At 37.1% G+C, this 24,326-nt stretch overlaps 1 protein-coding gene across 2 annotated transcripts in view; it reads right to left on the reverse strand.

Moving 5' to 3' along the window:
• LOC145673890 (uncharacterized) overlaps positions 1-22,476 on the reverse strand; it is a 115,084-nt gene extending 92,608 nt beyond the window's left edge. Inside the window, exons 1-3 of one of the 2 annotated variants that reach the window (XM_081743685.1) lie at positions 22,367-22,476; positions 12,313-12,528; positions 8,387-8,670 (exon numbers count right to left, since the gene is read on the reverse strand). In XM_081743685.1, coding sequence (XP_081599811.1) covers positions 8,387-8,670; positions 12,313-12,491 — 463 coding nt within the window. In that variant the 5' untranslated portion in view covers positions 12,492-12,528; positions 22,367-22,476. The other variant, XM_081743684.1, reaches the window with a different exon arrangement.
• Between the last annotated feature and the right edge of the window lie 1,850 nt (positions 22,477-24,326).

Raw genomic sequence — 24,326 nt, forward strand, 5'->3', positions numbered from 1 at the left:
CTCATTTTGTTTAGCTTTCCATACTTTTTCGGTCTCTGCATGATGCGTATTATTCTTTTCGTTTCCTTTGCATTAATTCCTATCTCTTAGATCTTAAAGTGAATGGAATTTCTGCAGATTTATCTCGTGGTTGTTTCTCTAAGTGATGATCTCAGATAGTAATACTTTTTCCTCCAAATGGAGGAATATCCTGGCATGTTATGTTTTCGGGCACGTATTTGCTGTCATGTTGGTTGTCCAACTATCAGACATCGAGTGAAACTATTCTGCTACTGGAAAAAGCTATCATTTCTTATGTATCCAACCTCCAGTTTCTACTGTCGTTGACTGTACATTTGGTTATAGGGCAACGAGGACAATAGTCCGGTACCCTATGATAACAAACCTTGTGGCCAGACTTGTTTCAACTTGTTTTACTTATGCTGTTAAAAGTATAATAAAAGAGGAAGCCATAAGCGATTGAAGTATATTTTTAATTTCTGTAAAATGAATGATAAGTATAAAGGAAATACAAAGTTTGAAAGCAATAAAAATAGTTTAATTTATTGAAATAATTACCGTGATAAGTTTTGGTGATTATTAAAATAATTTTAATCGAACTGGGACCGCAATATACAGGGTTATTCAAAAAGAAAGAACAGGTTTCAAACATTTATTTCTTCCAAACTACAAAAGATAGAAACATGATTTGAACATTAAATTGTAAATTATTCTTAATCAAGTATTGTTAGTAGTTATGATGTGCATTCAATATGAGCACCGGGTGTTACACGACAAATGTCAAAACGGTGGCTCATTTCTTGCCACACACGAATCAGCTGGTCTCTAGTTATCGAATTCACTGCCGCAGGATTTTCACTTGCCAAATTCTAACGTTATGGCGATTAACTTTACCAGAAAGATGAAAAGGGGATTCATCGGAAAAAATTAATCGTTGAGCAAAATTGTCTTCTTCCATATTATTTAACATGCTAATGCAAAATTCGTACCTTTTGTTGTGGTCGTCAGGATGCAATGCTTCCAATAACTGCAGTTTGTATGGCTTCATGTGCAGACGATGTTTTAGAACTCGCCATACCGTTGGTTGGGGAATGTTAAGTTCTGTGCTTGCTCGTGATGTGGATTTCTTTGGGCTCCTTTCATAAAGTGTACGAATACGCTCGACATTCTCGTTCGATGTGCGTGGACATCCCGTGCTTTTCCCTTTGCAGATGCAACCATCTTCTACGAATTTTCGATGCCACTCGTAAATTTGCTTATGATGCGGCGGTTGTTTATTAAATTGACGGCGAAATGCTCGCTGAACTGCAACAATGGACTCAAGTTTTGCCAATTGTAGCACACAAAGACTTCTCCTGTGGTGACGCCGCCATTTCACTACAAACAAACAACAACAAACAACAGCGCCCTTGCGGCCGTGATTGGAACTTCTATCCGGGCTGTTTAAATTGTAAACTTTTCTTAATCAAGTAACGTTCGAATCATGTTTCTATCTTTTGTAGTTTGGAAGAAATAAATGTTTGAAATCTGTTCTTTCTTTTTTGAATATATATACAGGGTGGTAGGAAACTCCACCGACAAAATTTGGGAGGTAACCCCGAAACAAGAAAAAAAGTCCGTTTGCACTTTTCTCTAGGAGACAGTTTCGGATCTACATGATGCCGAAAACATGGCAAAATACTTTTTAGAGCGCTATATCTTCTATATTTCGAATGATAGAGGCAAGGCGGCATGATCACCTCAAAGGAACGAAACCTGCTCTATTCAACGATGGGTATGTCACAATTGTGAAATCAGTGCACAGGGGATTCCCCACAGGAGCGTAGGGACTCCCCGATAAACTGTCAGGTAAAGATACGTCAAAATAGGCGTGAATGGATGGGTTTCCCACCTGGAAACCATAATTAGTTGTAACCATGTCGAGATCTCAAACAGAGACGAATTGATGGACGCGTCATATTAGGTATGTGTGGTTGCATAACCACCAGGTACTGATGGTGACCAACAATGAAGTTGTGGATATGAAGTGTGGGTGAATACATTTCGGGAGGTGACTCCACAACTGGAAACAAGTCATGAACAGAAGTCGAAAGAGGCGGCGTGTTCCAGCAGGAACCGAACAAAAGATCGACCACACACCGTGGGTAAAGTACAATATCTCCCCAACGAATTGAGATAGTGACGTCGGTCCATAAAATGAGAAAGAAAATCATACTCAAGGGAACTGATGGTGCAAACTGAAAGGAGCAGATGGAACTGCGCAATGGAAGTCCATACAGGAAGAAGGGTATTCCGCAAAGCAGACATGATAAGGGCCGTGAAAAGTGAAACAGACGTATGTACTATGACGTGTTACGTATGGTTTACGTACGAACTGTGGGGTGGGCTGGAAAAGTGGGGACCAATCCAAGGGAACACCGCCGGACATGGGTGTTGGTGCAACGGTTCCGCAACAAGCAGAGTACGCAGACATTGCAGGACCGAGAATCGCTCTAGGTCCTACCGAGTAGGCAACTGAGGCATGGAAGACATGGACAAAAGCATGCGTACAAGCAAACATGGACTGTATTATCAAGGATGATACACTACAGCTCATACTGGTGTCCGTGGTGAATAAGTATCACAAAGAACGACACTAAAGGTTTCAGAAATCTTACAACAGTCTTACCTGTGGCAACACTAAAGAAGATGCTCAAAATGACGTCCACCACTCTGAACACAGGCATTCAGACGTCGCCGCACAGACCGGCGCACAAGTCGAAACGTGTCTGGTTCTTCCCGCAAAGCGTCACAAGCGGCTCGGGCGCGTTGTTCCAACGTTTGGATATCAGGTACCGGAGAAGCATAAACAACAGTTTTGAGATGCCCCCATAAATAGAAATCCAGAGGGTTTAAATCCCGCGACCGGGCAGGCCATGACATAGAACCGCCACGGCCGATCCACTTGCCCGGAAAAACAGTGTTCAAATAATCACGCACGGGGCGACAGAAATGCGCCGGGGCACCATCGTGCATATACCACATACGTTGTCGTAAGACCAACGGCACATCCTCCAGAAGTGTAGGAAGTATCTCGCGCAAGAAGTTCAAATAGATAGGCCCAGTGAGTTGTTGTGGAAGAACAACTGGTCCAATGAGATGGTCACCCAGAATCCCTGCCCAAACGTTGATACGAAATTGGTGCTGGTGGCGGGCCTGTACCATTCCATGTGGATTTTCCACAGACGAATATTATGAAAATTCTGGATACCATTTCTTCCAAATTGGGCTTCATCTGTGAACAAAATGGAGGAGAGAAAACCGACAGTTGTTGCCACCAAATGGAGAACCTGATTACAAAAGTCCAGCCTGGGAGGAAAATCCCCTGGCGATAGACCCTGTACCCGTTGCAAATGATAGGGGTAAAAATTGTTGGCATGAAGGATCGACAACACCCTCTCATGACTGACATTATGCTGACGGGCAAGCTCCCTGGAACTTACACTCGGGTCATTGAGCACATGTCGTAAAATACGTTCTTCGGCATGCACAGTGCGTTCCTCACGTGGTCTTCCCGTGTCATACATGGCAATATGAAACGTTCCGGTCTCACACAAACGATGAAACAGCGTTGCAAATGTTGTATGATGCGGTTGGCGTCTATTGGGATATTGATCGTTGTATAATCAGGCTGCCTGTCTACCATTGCATGTGCTTCTCCATGCACAAAAATCATCTCGACCTGTTCCTGATTGGTGTAATGGGCCATTGTCACAACACACAACGTACTAGTTGCCCACTTCAACTTCACGGATGACTTTGACAGACAAGGTAGGTCTGCTCAATGGTGATGTATTGTTTGTTGGTTGTGCACTCAGTGTTTCTTCAGTGCTAACTCCTTGTGCATCGCAATGACCTGGACTGGTAACTTGGGGGTCCTCTCGAGGCAAATCAACGAAGTATGTATGTAGTGTGGTTTAGCCGTATGGTAGCTATGGCCCTCTGTTTGTGACCGTGCAATGTTCCCGAAAATAGTCAATGTTTTGCTGTCAGCAGTGTTCGAATAAACGAGGGGGTGCAGGGGAAATCACCCTCACGTAAAAGCTTATCCCTGGCTTATATCATGAAAATAACATAGTATCCCTGGCAGGAATAATTAATACAACTGCATTGTTGGTTACCATCAGTACCTGGTGGTTATGCATCTTCACCACAGTGAAATGAAACTACAGCTAATTTAATTTTTTTTTTATATAATATCTTGAAAACAAATAACATTATTGGAAAAACAAAAACAGTGCAGTAGATAATATTCTGCATGTGATACCGTAATCACAACTCACCTATCTTCTTTGGGTGTGCCGCTATTCACAAAACCCGCAAAAAATCTTTCGGCAGTTGCAAATGGAAAGCAGATAAGTGAGTTGTGATGACGGTATCACATACAGAATCATAATATCTAGCGCATTATGTTTTTACTTTCCCAATATTTGTACTTATTTTGAACATATTACAGAAAAACTATAAAATTAGCAGTAGTTTAATTTTCGCTGTGGTGAAGACCCTTGTGCAACCACACATAGCGAATATGATGTGTCCACCATTTCGTCTCTGTTTGAGATCTCGGCATGGTACAACTAATTATGGTTACCAGGTGGGAAACCTATCTATTCACGCCTATTTTGACGTATCTTTACCTGACAGTTTATCCGAGAGTCCCTACGCTCCTTTGGGGAATCCCTTGTGCACTGATTTCACGATTGCGACATACCCATCTTTGAATAGAGCAGGTTTCGTTCGTTTGAGGTGACCATGCCGTCTTGCCTATATCTTTCGAAATAGAGGATATATAGCGCTCTAAAGTGTATTTTTTCCCGTTTTCGGCATCATGTAGTTCCGAAACTGTCTCTCCTAGAGAAAAGTGCAAAAGGGCTTTTTTTCTTGTTTCGGTGTCGGGAATCACCTCCCGAATTTTGACGGTGGAGTTTCCTACCACCCTGTATATATATATATATGGCTGTTTCGCACCCAGGGCCTTATTGAGATTAGTTCGAAGGAATCGAAGGAAGAGTATAACTGTCTCATTTCCGTTACAAATAATTCGCCAACACATTTACATTTTATTACAGAGTAAAAACAAAGTGTATAAAAATATTACAATGAATATTCCAGAAAGCGAAGATAGCCTTAGTGCTAGAGGAAATGATAATATTATGAGAACATCTGAGTCAACATCGTGTATGGCCGATCTCATAAGGCAACTTGGGCAGCAAATGAATGTAATGACTCAACAGTTAAATGACAAATTGGAATCAACTACACAACAGTTAAATGCCAAATGGGAAGAAACTGATACTAAACTAGGACAAATTGTTCCCAATTTGCGGCTCTTGAAGCTGTTAAAACAATGGAAATTCAGGTTAATGAACATTCGCACCATATTCAGAGACTCCAAGAAGTGTAAACTCTAAACGAAAAGTTTGAAATGGTGGATCGCAACCATAATCCTATTATGAACCTAGCAGGCGCCGAAACTAATATCATTCAAAAATCGTCTTAATGAAGAATCTAGAAATCTACAGGAGTGCCATTCTGGTATAGAAGACATGGGTTCAACTTCAAGAAGTGATGATGAGGAAAGAAGAGCACTACGGAGTACGGAAGTTCATGTGCAGCGGGATGTTCATGCTCACCTAAATTAAGAAAGTTTAAAACATATTCCAAATTTAGTGAAATAAGATCCATGACAAAATGTAGTGGTCGGTCTAATGTTATTACAGCAAGTACATTTCTTGAAAAATTGGAAGCTGAGTGCGATTTCATAGTTATCGATAGGTCTAATATTCTCAGATTTCCGAAGGCGTTAGGTATTAGAAATTGGAATTTTGTACAAGTGCTCTACTTGAATTTTTGGATTTTGCATAAGACAAGATTTTGCGAAATGCAACTCCTGAGAGAGAAATATGAGAGATGTACCTTCCGGCATTAATTATCAGATCTCTAAGATTGCTGGGAGTAGGAAATATAAATTTTGTACAAATTCCCCATGAACCCTGGATGACCATCTGTAGGGCGTTTCTTTAATTTTTTTATAGCGATTTCTACTTCTGTTCGGTTAAGCGCTGGAATATATGATTCTGCTGTCTGCATTTCCCTTTCTTCACGAACATTAGTTTTTTTTGTCTGCGTGTTAAGTAAATAGTAAAAAAAAAAAAAAATCTTTCCATCTATTCAAAATGCTATCTGTATCAGTGAGAATTGTTCCGTTGGCTTTCTTTAATATAAAAGCGAGAATTTGATAGCCATTCTTATATTCACTGATGCTTATACATGTCCCGAATGTTTTGTTTCTATTACCTTCAATTTGATTAATTTTAGCTTTCAAAAAATCGCGTTTCTTCTTTCTAAACATTTTGGAAGTTTCCCACCTGATGTCAACGAAATTTTGTGGTTATATCGTTCGAATTTTGTAGCCAACGTAATTTTGCCTGTTTTCTCTTCTCTGCTACTGTAGTGTATTCCTGGTCGAACCATGGTTTGTTCCTACGTATTTCCGCGTGCCCCAATTTTTCTTTTGTTGAAATTTTAATACTCTCTCTACTTTCTACCTAAATATCCTCAACACTGGTGCATTCCGGACCTCTAAAACCGAGAATCTATTCGACACATCAATCTGGTATTCCCCTCTCACCTGGCTCTCCTTTAGTTTCTTTAAATTAAGTCTATCTGTTTTAAGATGTTGAATATTTCCTTTATTCCACGATAATCTCTTTCTCTTATTAGCGCTGCTACCAGGTAGTGATCAATGAGGTAAAACGGAGGCATGTGTTGAAGCGAACGGACGGTGGTTATACATACAAATGTTGGAGCATTTATTTTGACACGCCCTTGTAATCTTTAAACTAATAGAGAAGAAATATTGAAATTTTGTACCATGCAAATATCTGCGGGAAACATTGTTTAGTATGATCTACGACACGATCAGGTTAACAGTGTTGCCAATCCATATAAAGTTTTTTTTTTTGAAATTGTACTACATCATATTATTACACATATCAAATCTATGTGTTACACAAAAACTTGCAATATCACATCTGTTATCCAGTATTGCAAACTGAGCACGCCACAATATCACAAACGTCCAAAACTTGATAACCTCTAAAACAGTAAAAACTAAAGTGAGACGGATGGGGCAATGTACATCAGAAGTACTTCAGTGCCCAATATTACAATCATGAAATGATGGATTTCGTATGAATAAGAACAAAGTTACAATGGATTTAAAGTTTATTTTTTTTTTTTATTTCAAACAAACTGCTTAGCTAAGGACTACATCCAATCGCAAAGATGTGTCTCGACAGATGTTACATTATAATGCCGTTTACAGCCATTTGATATCTCAAACCGTTCTAGAGATATGACAAACAACGGTAAAGTGTGCAACACTTCTCAAAATTATGTAATTCCGAGAACTTGTAATTGCACCTGCTGACATGTTACACAAACAAAATAAAACATCAATGGTTTTCAAAGGTTCGCACAAATATGTCATTTTAAGCAATATAGAAATCATTACCTTTTTTTTTTCTTTCTTTTCATATCTCAAGAACGGTTTGAGATGATAAATTGCTGTAAACGACATAATGATCTTTATGTCAATTGAAAAGTATATACATAATTGGAAGTGATACTTATCTAAGTATTTTTTCGAAACAATGTATTTTCAAGAAAGTCAAATTTTGAATTTCTGGTAACTTTGTTTCTATTTGTTCGAAATATGTCATATGATGACCGCAGTATTCGACATCATAAAACTTTCGATGTGCAATTATCCCATCCATCTCACTTGCGTTATGACTGTTGTAGAAACCTACAAACTTTGGTTGTTTTACGATGTTTGTGAAACTGTAGTGTCCTTAGACTGCAACACTGCAAAACAAATGTGGTATTGTAAGTTTTGTAGATTCGAACTACGTAATAACTTGACGTAATGATATCTGAAAGAAATATAACCTTATATTAGGATGGCTACACTGTTAATCTGGTTGTACTGCACTGTATATCAAACAATGTCCTCCTGCGATATTTCATGGTACAAAATTTAAGCACTTTCTATCTGTTAGTTTAAAAGCTATATATATATATATAAAATTACAAAAGTATATGAGTCGCAGCGCAAGTTGCCGTATGCGTCACTCGATGGCGCCAAATGGGTGCGACAACGACACAGATCGTACCTAAAATTTATAATTTTCATCTGTCGACTCAACCTGTGATTTTGTAGATTCAGTTGTTAACGCCTATTTTAGAGCATTTTGCTCAAACATAATTCGGACTAAGTTATTTACTTCTAGTCCCACAGTCTGCAACGAGCAAGCCAAAAAGAAAAGAAAAAAAATACTTTTACCTTTTACGCATGCTTCTTCGCAATTTTCCTTGTGGTTAAGACTAAATATATGAGGCCAGGTTTCTTCGTCACACAACCAACTACAGACGTTTAGTAGACTTTGGTATAAAATCTTAAATTTGTCATTTACGTTTCTTCTTGAAGCTTCCAGTACATGTCTTTGGAGGATCCCAAGAAGTCTCCACAGGTCGTACTCCCGTGAGGAATCAAGACGACGTCGAAACAGTATGGTTTCATTTCTAAGAACTATTTCCTGAAGTTCATGCGATGCAACAGAAACTAATCTGAAAACCAAAATTCAAGGTAATGAACAGGCAAGACAAAAATCTTAATTTCATAATACATTGCTAAAAGAAATTCGAATTTGTTCAGAATGTTTTTTCTACATTCGACTCGAAAACTATTGCGTACATTTTATAGACATCGAAACACAATATATCTTTAGGCATTCACAACTACTCATACTTCCCTCTTTAATGTTGCTGATTGGCTAAAATAAATACATATTTTTAATCCAATCCACATCCCTATTTCACTTTAATATTTCTTTGCCTACTTTTCGACTTTTAATTTAGTCTTAATTTACACTCAATTAAATTCAATCTAAAATTTTAATTTTCAGATTCCACGAAAGGCTATAGTCGGTCACTCAGCTTTCAGTTGAGTGACGTGTGGACACTACATCGTATCCCAAATTCATTACATGTGGGTTTCTTATTCCAAGTAGCTTCCCTATTGCTTCATGATGCAGAGTAAACGACAATATTTCTCTTCCCTCGAAAACAGAACATTTGATTCAAAGCCAGTGCGTGCTTTTCATGTATTAAGTGTGGTGGTTGTTATTTTGACAGCACGTAGATAGGAAAGCAAATTTCTGCAGACTATTATATTTCAATCGAGTTACATAAGCATACGTAATGTAAATTCTCTAACTAAATGTAACTGTTTATGCAACTGATGAAATGTTAAAGCTTTCTACTTCGCTGTTTGGGCCGAAGCTCTGTGAGGCCACTTTTTCGATAACCGATGTCAATCTACTTCAATGCACTCCGCCACTCCATTTCCTTGCCAAAACGAACCATTTTTGGAGTTTCCGAAAACAGATGGTAAGAACTGAGCGTAGTCCTGAATCTCCGCCACTCGTACTCGCAGACTGTAGGGTGTTGGCCTCTGAGATAGCTGAAGGGGAAAATTAGACAGCCCGAAGGAGAAAATTGAAGATAAGCGATGTTTCCAGACGAAATTTTGGACTCAGAAAAAACCAAGGTCTCATCACTTTGGATTTTAGGTTCGTGCGAATATGACGACACATGAGGTGTAGATGTTAAGTATCAGGCAGGGTTGAGTGAAGTGTGAGGGTGCGAAAGGTAACACGGTATGGGAACAAAAATTTAGTGTGAAAGTAGAGAAAATAAGTGATTGTCAAAGAAATCTTTTAGTACGAATTGAAAATCAATAAATGGAAGATGCAGGCAAAACAGTAACGTGCACAAGTATTGCCAACAAACATTGCTCGGTAAAGCATTCAAACATTTAAACAAGCTAGGCACAATTGTATTACTGCAAAATGAAATTTTTCCGATTACTACTACTGTCTCCAATGTACTCTGATGTACTACTTATAAACTTTAATAGCTCAATTTGCAGGTGAAGCATCCCAAAAGAAGCACAAATAGAAAACTACTTATTTCAAAGCTTTACAGATGACGATAGACGCACTGGTCTGCACTAGCAACTGGTTGTTTGGTGCTACATTTGGTTTTGCATAGTCACCGACAAGTGGCTTACTTTGGTATAAGAGAATTAATTGCCATTTCTATTGGTTCTTTCAGGACTAGTAGTAAGGTTTGGATCTGACGTACTCATAGATAAACTAGGTTTTTGATTTACAGACGCGGGTTCTCTATTTTTTGTATTTCCTGATACATGGCGCTGCACAGGTTCACTCTGTTGCTAACTTTGATTTGAGCTTGTCCTTGGTGCATTAAACTGAGAATTTGTTGAACCTATTCTTCTGCCAGTAGGTTTCAATTTTTATATTCCACCAGCAAGAAGTCCAAGACTTGGACCTCCATTGCTAAGGATTTCGCTTTCTCCGCCAACGTTTCTTCCACTAGTGTTAGAATGACTTTCTACTTTTCCACAAATAAAAAGTTTATAATTGGTCAGTTACAATACGTTTCTTCCACTAGTGTTAGAATGACTTTCTACTTTTCCACAAATAAAAAGTTTATAATTGGTCAGTTACAATATTAGAAATCACCTATCTCACATTATACACGTCAAAGTTAATTAGTGTATCCCCATCGAAAATAGATTACATCATGACTGTAATTGTCCCTGTTTCATATGTCGTGAACTCCTATAATATAATAAACATTAATGAGATATGCGTTTTATAATTTTTGTTGTATTCCTTCATACCTAACATTTACCTTCATAATATACGAATTAGTTTCCCGAATTGTTACATTTACTGTGAAATATACTTACGACATCGTTCAGAACACACTGAAATATAGAAACATACGTACTTAATATTATGCGATTAAGAAAAATTAGTGTCTGACAGATAGCAATATGTGTTATAAACGAAACACATTGAAGGGTTGTTTACCAGCCAATGTAGTATTCTTTCACGCTGTCTCTAGGTAACCAAGGTCACTGGCTGAGCAGTTACCAGTGTTGAATATTAAATATCTTATCAAATGTTCCGAGTACAATTATTTTTGTTATTTGGATACCTCAGTAACAAATTTTTCTGCCATATTATTACGATTATAGAATTAGTAGTACAACCCTCTGTTGTTCACATGGAGAGGCTAAGTTTTAATGAATAGTACATTTACACCCTCACGTATGTCAGTTTGTGGCACATTTCATGCACTATCGGCAAAACCTCTGTCGAGCCGAGCAATTTAAAATAGTGGCGTGGCACGAACTCGACTTGACCTCCATTCTTTCTCTTTCTTTCTATGTCAAATGTCAAGAAACGCAGAAACATACAGTATGTTTAATTATTTTAAATCAAAAGTCTCAATTTCACGTCCCTAATTTATTAAGGCCCAAACAGGTTTTCCCAGTGATGGTAATTGATAATCTGAGGATCCACCTTGAACCCTCTACCTAGCTCTTACATTTACAGTTTTTATAAAAAATGTATACAGTAACACTAATACACATTACAAGTACACTAATACACAATATATCATTACAAGTATAAAAGTACAATCGTGCTCTGTACATGTGTGTCTAAAAGGATATTTTGTGGACGAAATGATCCCCTATCTAACACTGTATACAAAAATAAATAATAATACAAAAATAAAATAAAATAAAATAAAATGAACTCCGACAATAGAGTTCACTTATAGAACTGAACCAGATTTTACACTCAATTTCATTAAGCCTCTGATACAACATCAATGTCAATAAAGTTAAATTTAAATAATCACAACTCTTACTATAAATTTAACAAAATTCTAAAAAAACCTCCGCGCATATTATGTTTTTGAATACTTAATGTGCTTAATTCTTCTATGGGCCTATATATTTATAAATAATCATAGTTGCATCCACAAAATAACAAACACATAGAATACTACAAAAGACCTATATGATGAGAACGCAGATAATATGCGACCCGCGAACCAGAGGTAATAAATAGCCAGCAACTAAGCCATCTTGGCTCCAAATTTTTTTTAGAGTTCACATCAAAAATTTCTTGTAAACGATATGTTAAAAATTGTTCATAAATTGTACTGTTGCTGTTTGCTGATATCCATTCTTCGAAAAAGTTACATGATACAACAAAACACCAAACGCTTGATTTTTATAAGAAAAAAAATCAATGCTCAATACCTCTCCTACTATACTCTCTAATTCGTTACTTTAAATAATAAGTACTTAAAAGCAGAAAATATTACCTCAAAACAAAATGGGAAACTCGATCCAACGGCGTTCCCTCTATGAAGTATTCAAAGTGGCTCGGATCAACATCTTGGCAATGTGTAAATGTTAACAACAAATCCAGTCGCTGCTCCACAGAATGACATAGTTTGTGAAAAGCAATATTTCCACGAGGTGGTTTTATGTAAAACGACATTCTAAATAGGTACAGTGAAAGGGTGTCTACTCCAGAACTGGAAAATCAAAAATAGAATCACCGTGAAAGCATTAAGGCAGTATGATTACAGTATACGAACGAACGAACTCAAACATGAATTGCTACCAAGCATTCACTTAACTGCTATAGTACTCTACACGTTTTTGTATATTATATAATCTACGAACATTTGCTTCTTATGAATATTACTTACGTATGTTTATTCACAGGAAAGTTGGTTCATATGGTTCAATCCAACTTTTCTGTTGAATGGATCTTGAAGTAAGGTTAATTTTTTTCATCATTTCCAGAAAATTATTTGAATAATGTTGCCAGCATGTGGAAGTAACTACCCACCACGAATTTCAAACCCCAGTCACTAAAGGGAATTATGCAGTTTGTATCCATGTAAACGCCTTGTAGGTACAAACTTAGTGCTGCAAAGGAAGACTGAATTTCAACCCTTGTTGATCCTATACGCCAAAGTATTTTTCTTCTTCTTCTTTTTTTTTAACATTGAGGCAATGTTATTGCAAAGCGTTGGAATTGTTAACATGAAATTAGTGGCTAGTAATAATTATTTAAGTAGAGTAATTACTAATGATGAAATTGATGTTCTCTACCTGATCTTCGCTTTCGCAGTATACATCACATAGAAAGAAATCCAAGAAGCAAATAGTTCAAATTGTCGTGTTGTTCCTTTATGGCGTTTACAAAAAAATCTGTGTTCTATCCGCTCTCCAGAAACGAAGAAAAGAAGGATGAGGGTGGCACCCCACGACGTTCTACCACAACCATTGGAAAAGGACTTAAGAGGGCGAGGGAAATCCCTGCCTGTCAGCAGCACACCTGTTCACGAAGATCAAATTGGAGCAAACAACCTTCAATGTATAATCCATTACAGTGTTACATAAAAAAAAAAAAGTTCATTACTCTTGATCTACATCATTACGTGTGAAATTGAAATGACCATCCAAATTCTATTGCTTTTCTGTATTCGTATGGAGAATTTTAAGTTGTTGAGTACCATACGTCGTTAGATATTCATGAAGTAAAATTTACATGCTATGTTATGGGGACTGAGAAACCAGCGGTAAAAGGTATAAAATGCTCTCAGAGGCCTTTGAGTCAGCTTCGATCAACAGGTGCAGGAAGGGTCCATGACATTTGGGCGCGAAACCTTTTATCCAAATAGGTTTACCTAGCTATACACGTCATAGTGAATTTCATAACTAGAGCCCAGGTGTTCACGCACTGGAAACTTCGAAACACTTCCACAAATAATTTTGCAAAAACTAAAAAAAAAAAGAAAACATCTTCAACACAGCAAAGTTTCTGTACGTCATGCACAACTTGTCTCTACTGTTGAAAAGAAATTGGAAGGAACTGCAGCAGACTCTCGACTATCCAGATTGCGATATCCGTACTATCTGGCTTAGTTTTAAAATAATATTTCTTCTTAATAAAATGACATATGTAATAAAGAAATGTAATTAGTGTAAAAAAGAACGTTCTTTTTTGTTAATTTTTAGCTATTTTAAAGATGTGAGTGTGACTATATATATATATATATATATATATATATATATACTGCACTGTGTACTATATTTTTTGAGTCAGACATTATAGAATTTATCTGAAAATGTGTACAATACTGTACATATTTTCATTTTTGCACTTTTATTTTCTGTAATAAATTATTAAAACGCATGGTACCAGAAAAACAGCATCATTCCCAATAAGGATGTGGAATCTGTGAGACAGGTTCTCAATGACAATAGTCAAGAACGAACACCACGCATTAGCAGCTCATCGTGGACTGCAAGCGGAGCTTCAAATGGGCCATCCGTCGATTTGGTGCTTTTTCGATGCACTTAGGAACACACAAACAGACAGGCAACAGACACAGACACACACAAAAAGCAGGACTTAGTGTACGAGGCAATGTTTCGAGGAGAAGAGTTGCCCAAGATAAGAAGAAAATATATTCAGACAAATGAAAGAATTCGCCGTACTGTACAGAATTTTGAAACTGTTGACACGTCGCTGATTTTTTGGTTAAAAAAATTGTTATACCCTTAGGTACAACATATATTTTTTACGGGGTCTGAACGTGATGGCAACATTGTAAAACAGAAATAAAACAAAAACAAACGTGTTTTTCGCACATTTTTTCCACCATTTTAGGGCTCTCAACGTGAGAGCCCCTTCAAACAATCCTTTGCCGAAGTTCACAATTTTCGTTTCTTTTGTGTCCCTTCTACTTCTTCGTTCTTCGGCTGCTTCAATTGTGTCCATTCCGGAACAGAAACACCAAATATATCTCCGTAACAGTGCTTCCACTTCAACCGTCTCTTGCACAACAAACTTATACGCACAGCTCGCGGTAGAGAGCGCCACTGTGTGCGGCCAATGAAGCAAGCACTGATAGATACGGGGAGCCGATGCGAGGTGTGTGTAACTTCGTTGTGTACGAGTCGGTTGAAGTGGAAGCACTGTTAGGAAGATATATTTTGTGTTTCTGTTCCGAAATGGATACAATCGAAGGAGCGGAAGAACGACAGAAGCAGAAGGGACGCAAGAGAAAGGAAAATTGTGAACTCTGGCAAAGGACTGTTTGACCTATAACAATTTTTTTGAAAATTTCAACACGCAAAAAAATAAAGAAAAGACGCATCGATGCTTTTGAAAAAAAAAATGCACATTTACATCTACATAGTATCTACAATCTGTGAAACTTTCAAAATTTTTCGACTACCCCCACCAAAATTTTAAAATATTCAATTTTGAGCATGTATGATACGATAATTCGGAAAGGGGAGGCGGTAAGGGGTCAACATTTTTTTGACGTAGTTTTAGGTCAAGGGTAACTTTCGGGTCAATAGCGACCGAATTTGGATCAAGGGCCGATTTCACTATCTTACTGTGAAAGACCCTTTCCCATACAATTGCGATCATTGGTACTGAACTTTAAAATTTCACAAACTAGTAAACTTTAGTGGCATACATATGAATAAAGGTTTATTGAACGGGATACAAGGATCACTGACACATGTGGAATTGCTTTCTGCTTTTCAGATGCCTTTCCCTGAAGAAAAATGCTCAAAAAAAACAATTCTCAGCTGTGAGTCTTTCTTTAAGGAAGATCCCACGGACCTGTTCGTTTATTTTTCATTTATTATTATTTGTATGTGTTTGCTTAAGATCCAGTGAAGTTTCAACATTCAACAGACAATTAACGAAAAATTAGAGGAACCAACTTGATTCTTACCAATGACAATTCCCATGAGCCTAGGGTAACAATATCAAAATTATCGAATGTCTACACATTCTTTCAGTAAAAGCATGACCTTTCAGTTAAAAAAAAAAAAAAAAAAAAAAAGTTTTATTTTTCTTTAAAATTCTGTTCACAATGTTGAAGCTGTCTCGTTTTGAACGGAAATATCCCTTCTTCAGTCTTTGTCCAGGGTCTCTTCGGTTCTAAAACAAGACGGCGTCAAATATCAGGTTAGTGTTAACACATTAATCCCTTATGTCAGATTGCCACTTGGGTATTCTATTGACGTCACTTTGATGTCTCTGTTCAGTTGTTTCGTTTTGGAAAATGAAAGTGAACACACTCTTCATTTTTACTAAGATATCCTACTGACCATAGTATTATGGTCTTTTCAAGACAGAGTGTATTATATATATATATTAAATTCAAACAATATTTCTGTTATAACTTTATTTAAACAAGCAAGTTCTCTTTTTAAAGGCGAAAGGTTAACACGTACTACCAATACACGTAACCCCTGGTTCAATCCTTGGTGGAAGACACAGCCTTCGAAACAAGTTAGCAATACCTCAGATCAGAGTGCGATATTAGATTCACTACTCTTATATTTTCTGATTTGTGTGAACTAGTGATGATTTCAAGGGGTGACCTGGGAAGGAAATTCTATCGCTCTCCAAAAGTTACGAAATTTTCCTAGGTGCACAACTCCGACCATGCTCAACGTGTTTTATCAGTGTTTTCTCAATACCATTTCTACCCCATCCACACATACGATAGTCGTGTAATCTATAAGTTCGTACTACTGCTGAGAAGGGTTTGTCTGCATCGTCGCACAAGCGTACCGCGTCCGTCACATGCTAGGTACGCTACATAGTAGAGTATCAAGAAACCTTCCCAGTTGTATAAACTAAGAACAGAGAAGTAGTAATACAACACTGAAAACAGCTTCATATGGGTCTTATCCAACGCCGTCACCAGCGGCAGTTTAGCCGGTTATTTTAGGTGTCATTCCTCCTAGGTAATAGTCTACTCTAAGATATGTCGTAAGCATACACTACTTTTAAATATTCCCCTATTTTTTGTGTGACGCAATATATGGCTATTATTTCATAGAAGCGGCGAAAACATCAATGGCATAAAATGTAGGTTAAGATAGGGTAAGTCAAGTACAGTAGGTAGGGTAAAATAGAGTAGGTTGGGCTAGAGTTCAACAGAGTTAGGTTAGAGTATGGTAAAGAAGGGTTAGATTAGTCTGGACACTTGTTCTCTACGAACTCGATGTATGTGCACTGCACTGCACTGCACTGCACTGCACGCACGCACGCACTCACTCACTCACTCAAACAAACAAACAAAGACAGACCGACCGACAGAAACACTATTTACAGTTTTACTTCCCAACGTGAAATAATAGAAAATTTTCTGGTTCCCGAAAGCTAATTGGAAAATTATAATTTATTGCTGCCTAATTTTCCTCTACAGGAATTGAATTTTATATCTCAGTGTGCAGTTAAATATAGAAGAAAATTTTCCACCTAACATCACTATACATAATATCCAAAACTGTTCGGCTTATGAAAGTTTTTCCATTTGTTTCTACATCGCAATGAAACTTTTCCGATTCACAAAAAGTTATTTCACTTTTTGCTTCAAAATGATGAAAGTTTTCGACTAATAAAAATTTTATCAATTTTTCCATAGAAGACAGAAAATATTTCAATTTATGAAAATTTGTTTCACTTGTTCGTACATAGTACTGAAAATGGTCTGAGCCATGAAAATTTTCAGATTCTTTAAACGATCTTTCACTTTTTATCAATTTGTTTAGAACGGAAAATTTTCCGGAAAAATATAGAAGAAAATTTTCCACCTCACATCACGGTTAAACAACGATGTAGGAGTACGTGGAGTACGTTTTTATGAATCGGAAAATTTTCATCACTGTTCATACAGTCCAGATTTTGACTTCCGCTATCTCGCTTATTACTCAAACTACACTGATGACCATTATCTATTTTCGATTGATTCCATTCATCTCTAACAAAATTTTGCATTTCAGGGCCGCCATCTGCGACAATTAACTCTCACGTCCTTTCATAATCAAAAAAATGAAATGAAATCATTAAGTTTTACGTCCCACGGTTATGCCGGTTAGGCTAAAGGAGACGGTGATGATGAGTAATGAATGAAATGGTGGAATGAAGAAAGTGAGAGGAAACGGGAGAACCCCGAGGAAACCCACGCACACGGTGTTTGTCCACCACAAAGTTCACTTGGCAAGGGCTGGGATCGAACCCGGGACCCCAAGCACCAGAGGTGAACGCTCTACCACTGAGCCACCGCAGCCCCTCTTTCATAATCAAATACCAATAATACATATATCACAATTATACAGGATTTCCACATAAGCCATACCAGCGTTGTGAAGTATTACCTTGATGATATTTATAACTTTTTTTTCTTTTGTTACTGTCATGCTCGCATTTCATCTCAATTTGATGCTGTTGTCTATGGTAATTAACCTCATAATCCCTTCCACGAATACCAAAAAACAAATGTGCTGGTTTACTTTTGGCGTACTACATTTTGGAAGATTTACAGGTAAAATTCAAAACTTTACATGAAAAAACACATTTATAATGAACAAATTTCTTTAGGCGATAGAAAATGAAATGAAATCTTTGAGTTTTACTTTTCACGGTTATGTCGAATAACAATAACAATAACAATAACAATAACAATAATAATAATAATAATAATAATAATAATAATAATAAAGAATTTTATTGTCGTTAAGCTATACATAGCAATAGACAACGTCAAAATGTGATACAATATTGGTACATAAGTATAAATAAATAATGATCTATAACAAAATTAATGATGAAATGACATTATAAAATAAATGACAATAACAATATGCATTTTAAATACAGCCTCAACGAGGGTTGGCTGGTTTAAACCAGCTGTTTTTTTTTTAAAAAAAAAAAAAAAAAACAACTGATTTAAACCAAAACACGAAAAATGCTCGAAAAAGTGTAAGTGTTTGTAAAATCTTGATGAACACACATTTGTGGGTTATCACGTTTCACTCCCGTATATTATTCGTATTATATTCAGACCTAAATTCCCCATTCGTTACTCAAAAAGATTATACTAGAAAGGAACTTTTTTTTATAAGTTTATAAATTTTTCTTTTTTGATCTTTTTGTAATTATTATTGTTATGTAATTGCAATCAACGAAAAATTCTAAATATTGTTTCGTTTCAATGTTTACTATTGATAAAATACATCGAAATGCCATACTTTGTGTGTGTGTGGGGGGGGGTCACACAGACCCCACGAGAAGCATTTAGTGAAATGAGAAGTATCTTTGGTATCTATTTATGTATAAATGAGTCTGGGCCAAAGTGGATTCAAATAATTCGTATATTTATTCACTTTTCTTACTGATATGCAAATTAAGTCGTCGTATTTCTTTAATTTGGACCAATAAAAGCCCTTGTTAACTAACTTGAACTAAATTAGTTCTTCTGTACTCCGCAGTACTTTGAAATTGTCCATATGTAATTCTGTATAATGGTTTCACTTGTGCAACTGTTCATCTTTTTGCCCTTCTGAAATGACTCTTGACAGTTATATTAAGGAGTATGCAAAGATCAGCACAACGTATTTTTATCAGGATTCCTTAGTAAGTGAGTCGGCAGACGTATCGCATTTGTGGCCAATTAGTCCTGGTTCCGAATTCAAATGGAGGACAATTTCTCTAGGATTTAACTCGAGAAGCGGTTCTTATTCCGCTTTAAGCTTATATGACCCCTTGCAGCATAACCCGGTTTTTGCATAATAACATCAAGGCGAAACAAACTTTTTCTGTCCATATATGATATGAATATATAGAGCAAATTATTTAAACCAAAAAACCTGGTTTAAACCCCAAAAAAACTTTTTTTTTTCAATAAAAACCATGGTTTTTGCCAACCTTGTGCTCAACACGAGATTACAAAATACGTTACACTTCTATTGAACAACTAAAATACTCCTGTAAAGAATGGCTAAAGGAGACATTGATGATGAGTAATGAATATGAAGAAAGTGGGAAAAAACGAGAGAACCCCCGAGGAAACCCACGTACACGGTCTTTGTCCACCACAAAGTTCACTTGGCGGGGGCTGGGATCGAACCCGGGACCATAAGCACCAGAGGTAAACGTCCTACCACTGAGCCACCACGGCCCCTTTTAAGCGATAGAATTAAATACAAAGTAATACAAATGTATATTACATTTACAAGTGTAAAATCAGTAGAAGTGCTTTATGACGGATAAAATAAGGGCTAGACTGCACTTTATGCCGAACAAGTGATTTTGTCACAGGTTGTGGCATTGGAGGTATGGAATCACTCTTATTTGTAACAGGCACGGAATCGATGTATTTGTTCCTCCTTTTGAGAATGTTGTGTTGGAGTTTTAGCTGTTGATGGCACTGATATCTCCTGTGCTGTGGTTGGTTGGTTGTGTTGAAGTCGCTGCTTGGTTGTTATGTATTCCTGACTGATGATGCTGTATTTTCGAATGTTGTACCTTGAACATGTGTCGTTTCGTCGTTCTGATATTGTGAAGTGAGTTTCGGTGTTCGGATATTAATTAATATAATTTTTTAAATATGTTTGTGATACTGAAGTGAATTCCTAGCGTTTCGCGATATTGTGTGGACTGATTAATATTGAGAATTGAGGAGTAACACTTGAGGTGGACCAGAGTTTGTTCGGAACACATAAATTTAATGTCGGTTAAATGCGCCGTAGTTAGAAGTGGATAGTCGGTGGTATTCGCCGCAAAACTAATGAAATATTTTTGACTGAGTGTAGCGAGAACACGCGCAGTGTGATTAACTTTTAGAAATTATTTCTAAGCATGTAGATCCTGACTCCGTTATTATCACTGATTGTTGGAAGGGGTACGTGGGTTTGGATAAGGTACAGTGGACTCATATGACTGTGAATCATTTCCATAACTTTGTTGATCCCGTACACAGTCTATCGAGAATGTGCGATTGCATTTTAAGAGGAATTTAAATTTAACTTTTCGTTCTGATAATTTAATTCTTCATTTTGCTTATTACTTATGGAATAGAAGGTTTGCTGTTGGTTGTTCCCTTTTTCATTGTCATGCTGGATTGATTTATAATTAGTAGTGAGTGTTACTTTATTGTTTTGCAGTTATTTTTTTCCTTATTACGTTAGATTAAAAGTAGTGGTTTTATTATTTATTCTTGTTTTGGATGTTTTCCTTCGGTTGTTAAGCGGAGGGTTTGGGGAGCGCTAGCCCTCCATTTAGATCTTAAAATTGTTTGTTACCGTTTCACCTGAATTGATTTCTCGCAGTAGTTCAGGTGAAACAGCTCTCAATGATATTTCCATTATTCGTAGCAATGGAAGAGTAAATTTTTGGTGAGTGTGGTAGATCATTGGTTAGCAATCGTAATCTATTGTCGCTGTTGTGATACACCTTAGTTTGCTTGTGCGAAGTAAGATTACGGTTGGTTATTAGGTGGTCTGCAGAACTTGTCCAGAATTTACTTTTCTATTGCTTCGATTTATGGGATTATTTTTCTGAAATGTTCCGAGGAATCGGTTCCAATGAATGTTCGGCATAAAGTGCACTCTTACCAAAATAAGTTACTCAATATGAAAGACGACTGTATTAGATACTATTTTCCACCGGCGGCGTATTTCTGCACAGTGTAAAGAAGCTGTGTATTACGATTACAAGAGGAGCACGACTAGTGTGAAACCATGATAAATGCTATTGCACCTCGTATTATTGCCAATCCCTAAATATTTTCAATAACTTTGCTTACGCATTTACCCACCATCACTGACATGCCTGCTCCCTTTCGACGCACTCTCTCACTGCCGCTCGGGCCCCATACCTTCACTCTGAGCTGATACAGTGAGAGGGAATTCGTGCATTTCAGTGGCCACCTAGCACAGCTTGGTTTGTCTTTCTTTGCACTATAGTTCCTAAGACATACATCTGGATTTTATATATATATACACGCAATCGTAATTGAATTGTAATTTTTCAGCAATTACTTCTGACGGCCTCCTTGAATTTTATCTATGCCAAAGTGAAATATTTTCATGTCATCTATCACAATCATTTAGGACACAAGAAGGAAATTAGTGAATGAATTATAATTTTTCAATAATTCTTTCTACTCATGCGCCAAAAGTAAACCTACAGGGAAGAAAATTTCATTCACATAAAAATCCACCAAGAAAGCAATTTAGTGATCATACACATCCCCTAGTAGCTGCACAATATTAAACTCTTTGAGATAGGCCTAAACTGATGTTGAACATAACACTCACCTTTCTTATCCATTCATATTGCATTAAAATTACTGAATCTGTAAAATTTAGGTTGAAGTACATTCCTTTTTTAAAGACGAAATATGTCAACTTCTCTCCATTTTGATGCTGTAAAAAATACCCTGTTATATTAACTTTGAATCATTCCACCATTGTCAAATTCGGATTGCTTTGCAGCTCTTCTATTGTTTTTCAGAGTTGTCAAGTCAAATGGATACTCACATTCTTCTTCCAGGATAATCCTAAACTCTGCATTTATTATCCAGTTCCTTACAACTGGGCATTTACAGACAAATGTCAACCTGATAAGGAAAAATGAAACTGCTATCATGCACATGTGCAATACATCAATTGAAAGCTAATTTCATATAGAATCCAGATCAAAACAGATTAATTAAATACAGTTTGTATTTCACTGTCAAATAATGCTAAATAAATAATAGATTATGCAAGTGATTAAAACAGGGAAGTTGTGTTGCGTCATAAATTGATATACAGAGGGATCGACAGCAAGAATTTGACCATATTTTTTCACTGATGCACTGTGATCAGCATTTCATAAATCAAATATTAAAATGAATATAGTATATGTAAATATAATTATCTTCCATATTAAATAAGCACTATTTACATTCGTGTCACTCGGGAACGTCTTCCATGCTGAACTTTATGTAGCTTGCCTGTATGTTTGTGAATTTTTTTTTTTTTTAAATCATATTTTCTGTCTCCTTTAAACAGCCTTAGCATATGAGCCATACTACTTTACTGCAACTTCTCCCACAACCTAGTAAACTGTGTTCCGGACTGACATTAAGCCAGTAAGTACGCCAGAAATCATTGCTTGCGGGGGTGTCCAAAATAACAGGGAGGTGCTCTCAGAATAGTGATATACATTTTTAAACAAACTCAAAGAAAACAGTTTATTTTGTTACGCAACTATTGCAATACTACTACTACTACTCAGTGTTGGGCAAATTTCAATTGAATTAACAATTAACAATTAATCTGTAAATTTAATTGTTAATTGCAATTAACAATTGAAATAACTAATGGTTAATTGTTAATTGCAGTTGGCCATTAAAAAAGGAGAATCAATTGCAATTGATCAATTGATTGAAAGTAATTGCAGTGGAAAGTAATTGCAATTGAATTCTGTAATTCAATTGCAATTGAAATTAATTGGCAATTGATTCAATTGCAATTGATTTCCACAGCAATTACTTTCAATTGATTGATCAATTGCAATTGATTTTCACTGATTAATTTTCAACACTGTAGTTCAGAGAGGGCGTGGGGTAATGAAAACTTTAGCCACGACCAATTGACTCACCACCCGTCGTGACCCACGACCCACCGTGACCCACTCTGACCCACCACCCACCATAAACCACTCTTACCCACTGCGACCCACAGACCCACCAAAACCCATTGTCATCAACTCTGACCTATGATTCACGCCCTTTTCTCTACTGACTAAAGAGTTTAAACTTGTAATAAAACAAGCCTATAAAATTATCACTCATCGGAGTTTGAATTTTTACGATCAATAGCTCAAGCACCGCACTAATACAATAACGGCGGATCTCACCTTTCTAATATAAATAAAATAGAGTTTGTTCGTGTGTCTATCTGTCTATCTTTGTGCGACCTGTGGACGAGACGAGTGGACCGAAACTTTTCAAAATTTGGTCACGGGTAGCTTGGTCTAGGCCCCAGACCAAGACGAAGAGCTTTTTTTTAAAATTCCTTACTAGGGGGTCTCCAGGGGACGTTTACCGGCACCGGCCTGGGGACCAGACAAGTCGACCGAGAGTTACCAAATTTTGGTCAAAGATACCTTGGTCCAAGTCCCACACCAAGGCAAAAGCTTTTTCGAAAAAATTCGAACCAGGGGGTCTCAGGGGGGCGTTTACCGGGACATGTAAAAGTAGTAGAAAATGACCGATATCAGTGTCGATTTCATAGTTTTCGCGGTCGCTGAGATCAATGGTGAAACTCCGATCGCATTAACTTCCAAATTCACCGTATCCGGCTACGGGCCGTGGGTCAACGGGGGGGGGGGGGGGCGATGCCGAAACGTACAAGTAATCCAAAATGCCGATATTAGTGTCAAATCCATAGTTTCGCGGTTGCTGATATCAATGGTGACACTACCACTAGCGATGACTTTCAAATTCATCCA

The sequence above is a fragment of the Thermobia domestica genome, chromosome 17 (assembly GCF_964235325.1).
Source record: "Thermobia domestica chromosome 17, izTheDome1.hap1.1, whole genome shotgun sequence".
Taxonomy (NCBI): Eukaryota; Metazoa; Arthropoda; class Insecta; order Zygentoma; family Lepismatidae; genus Thermobia; species Thermobia domestica.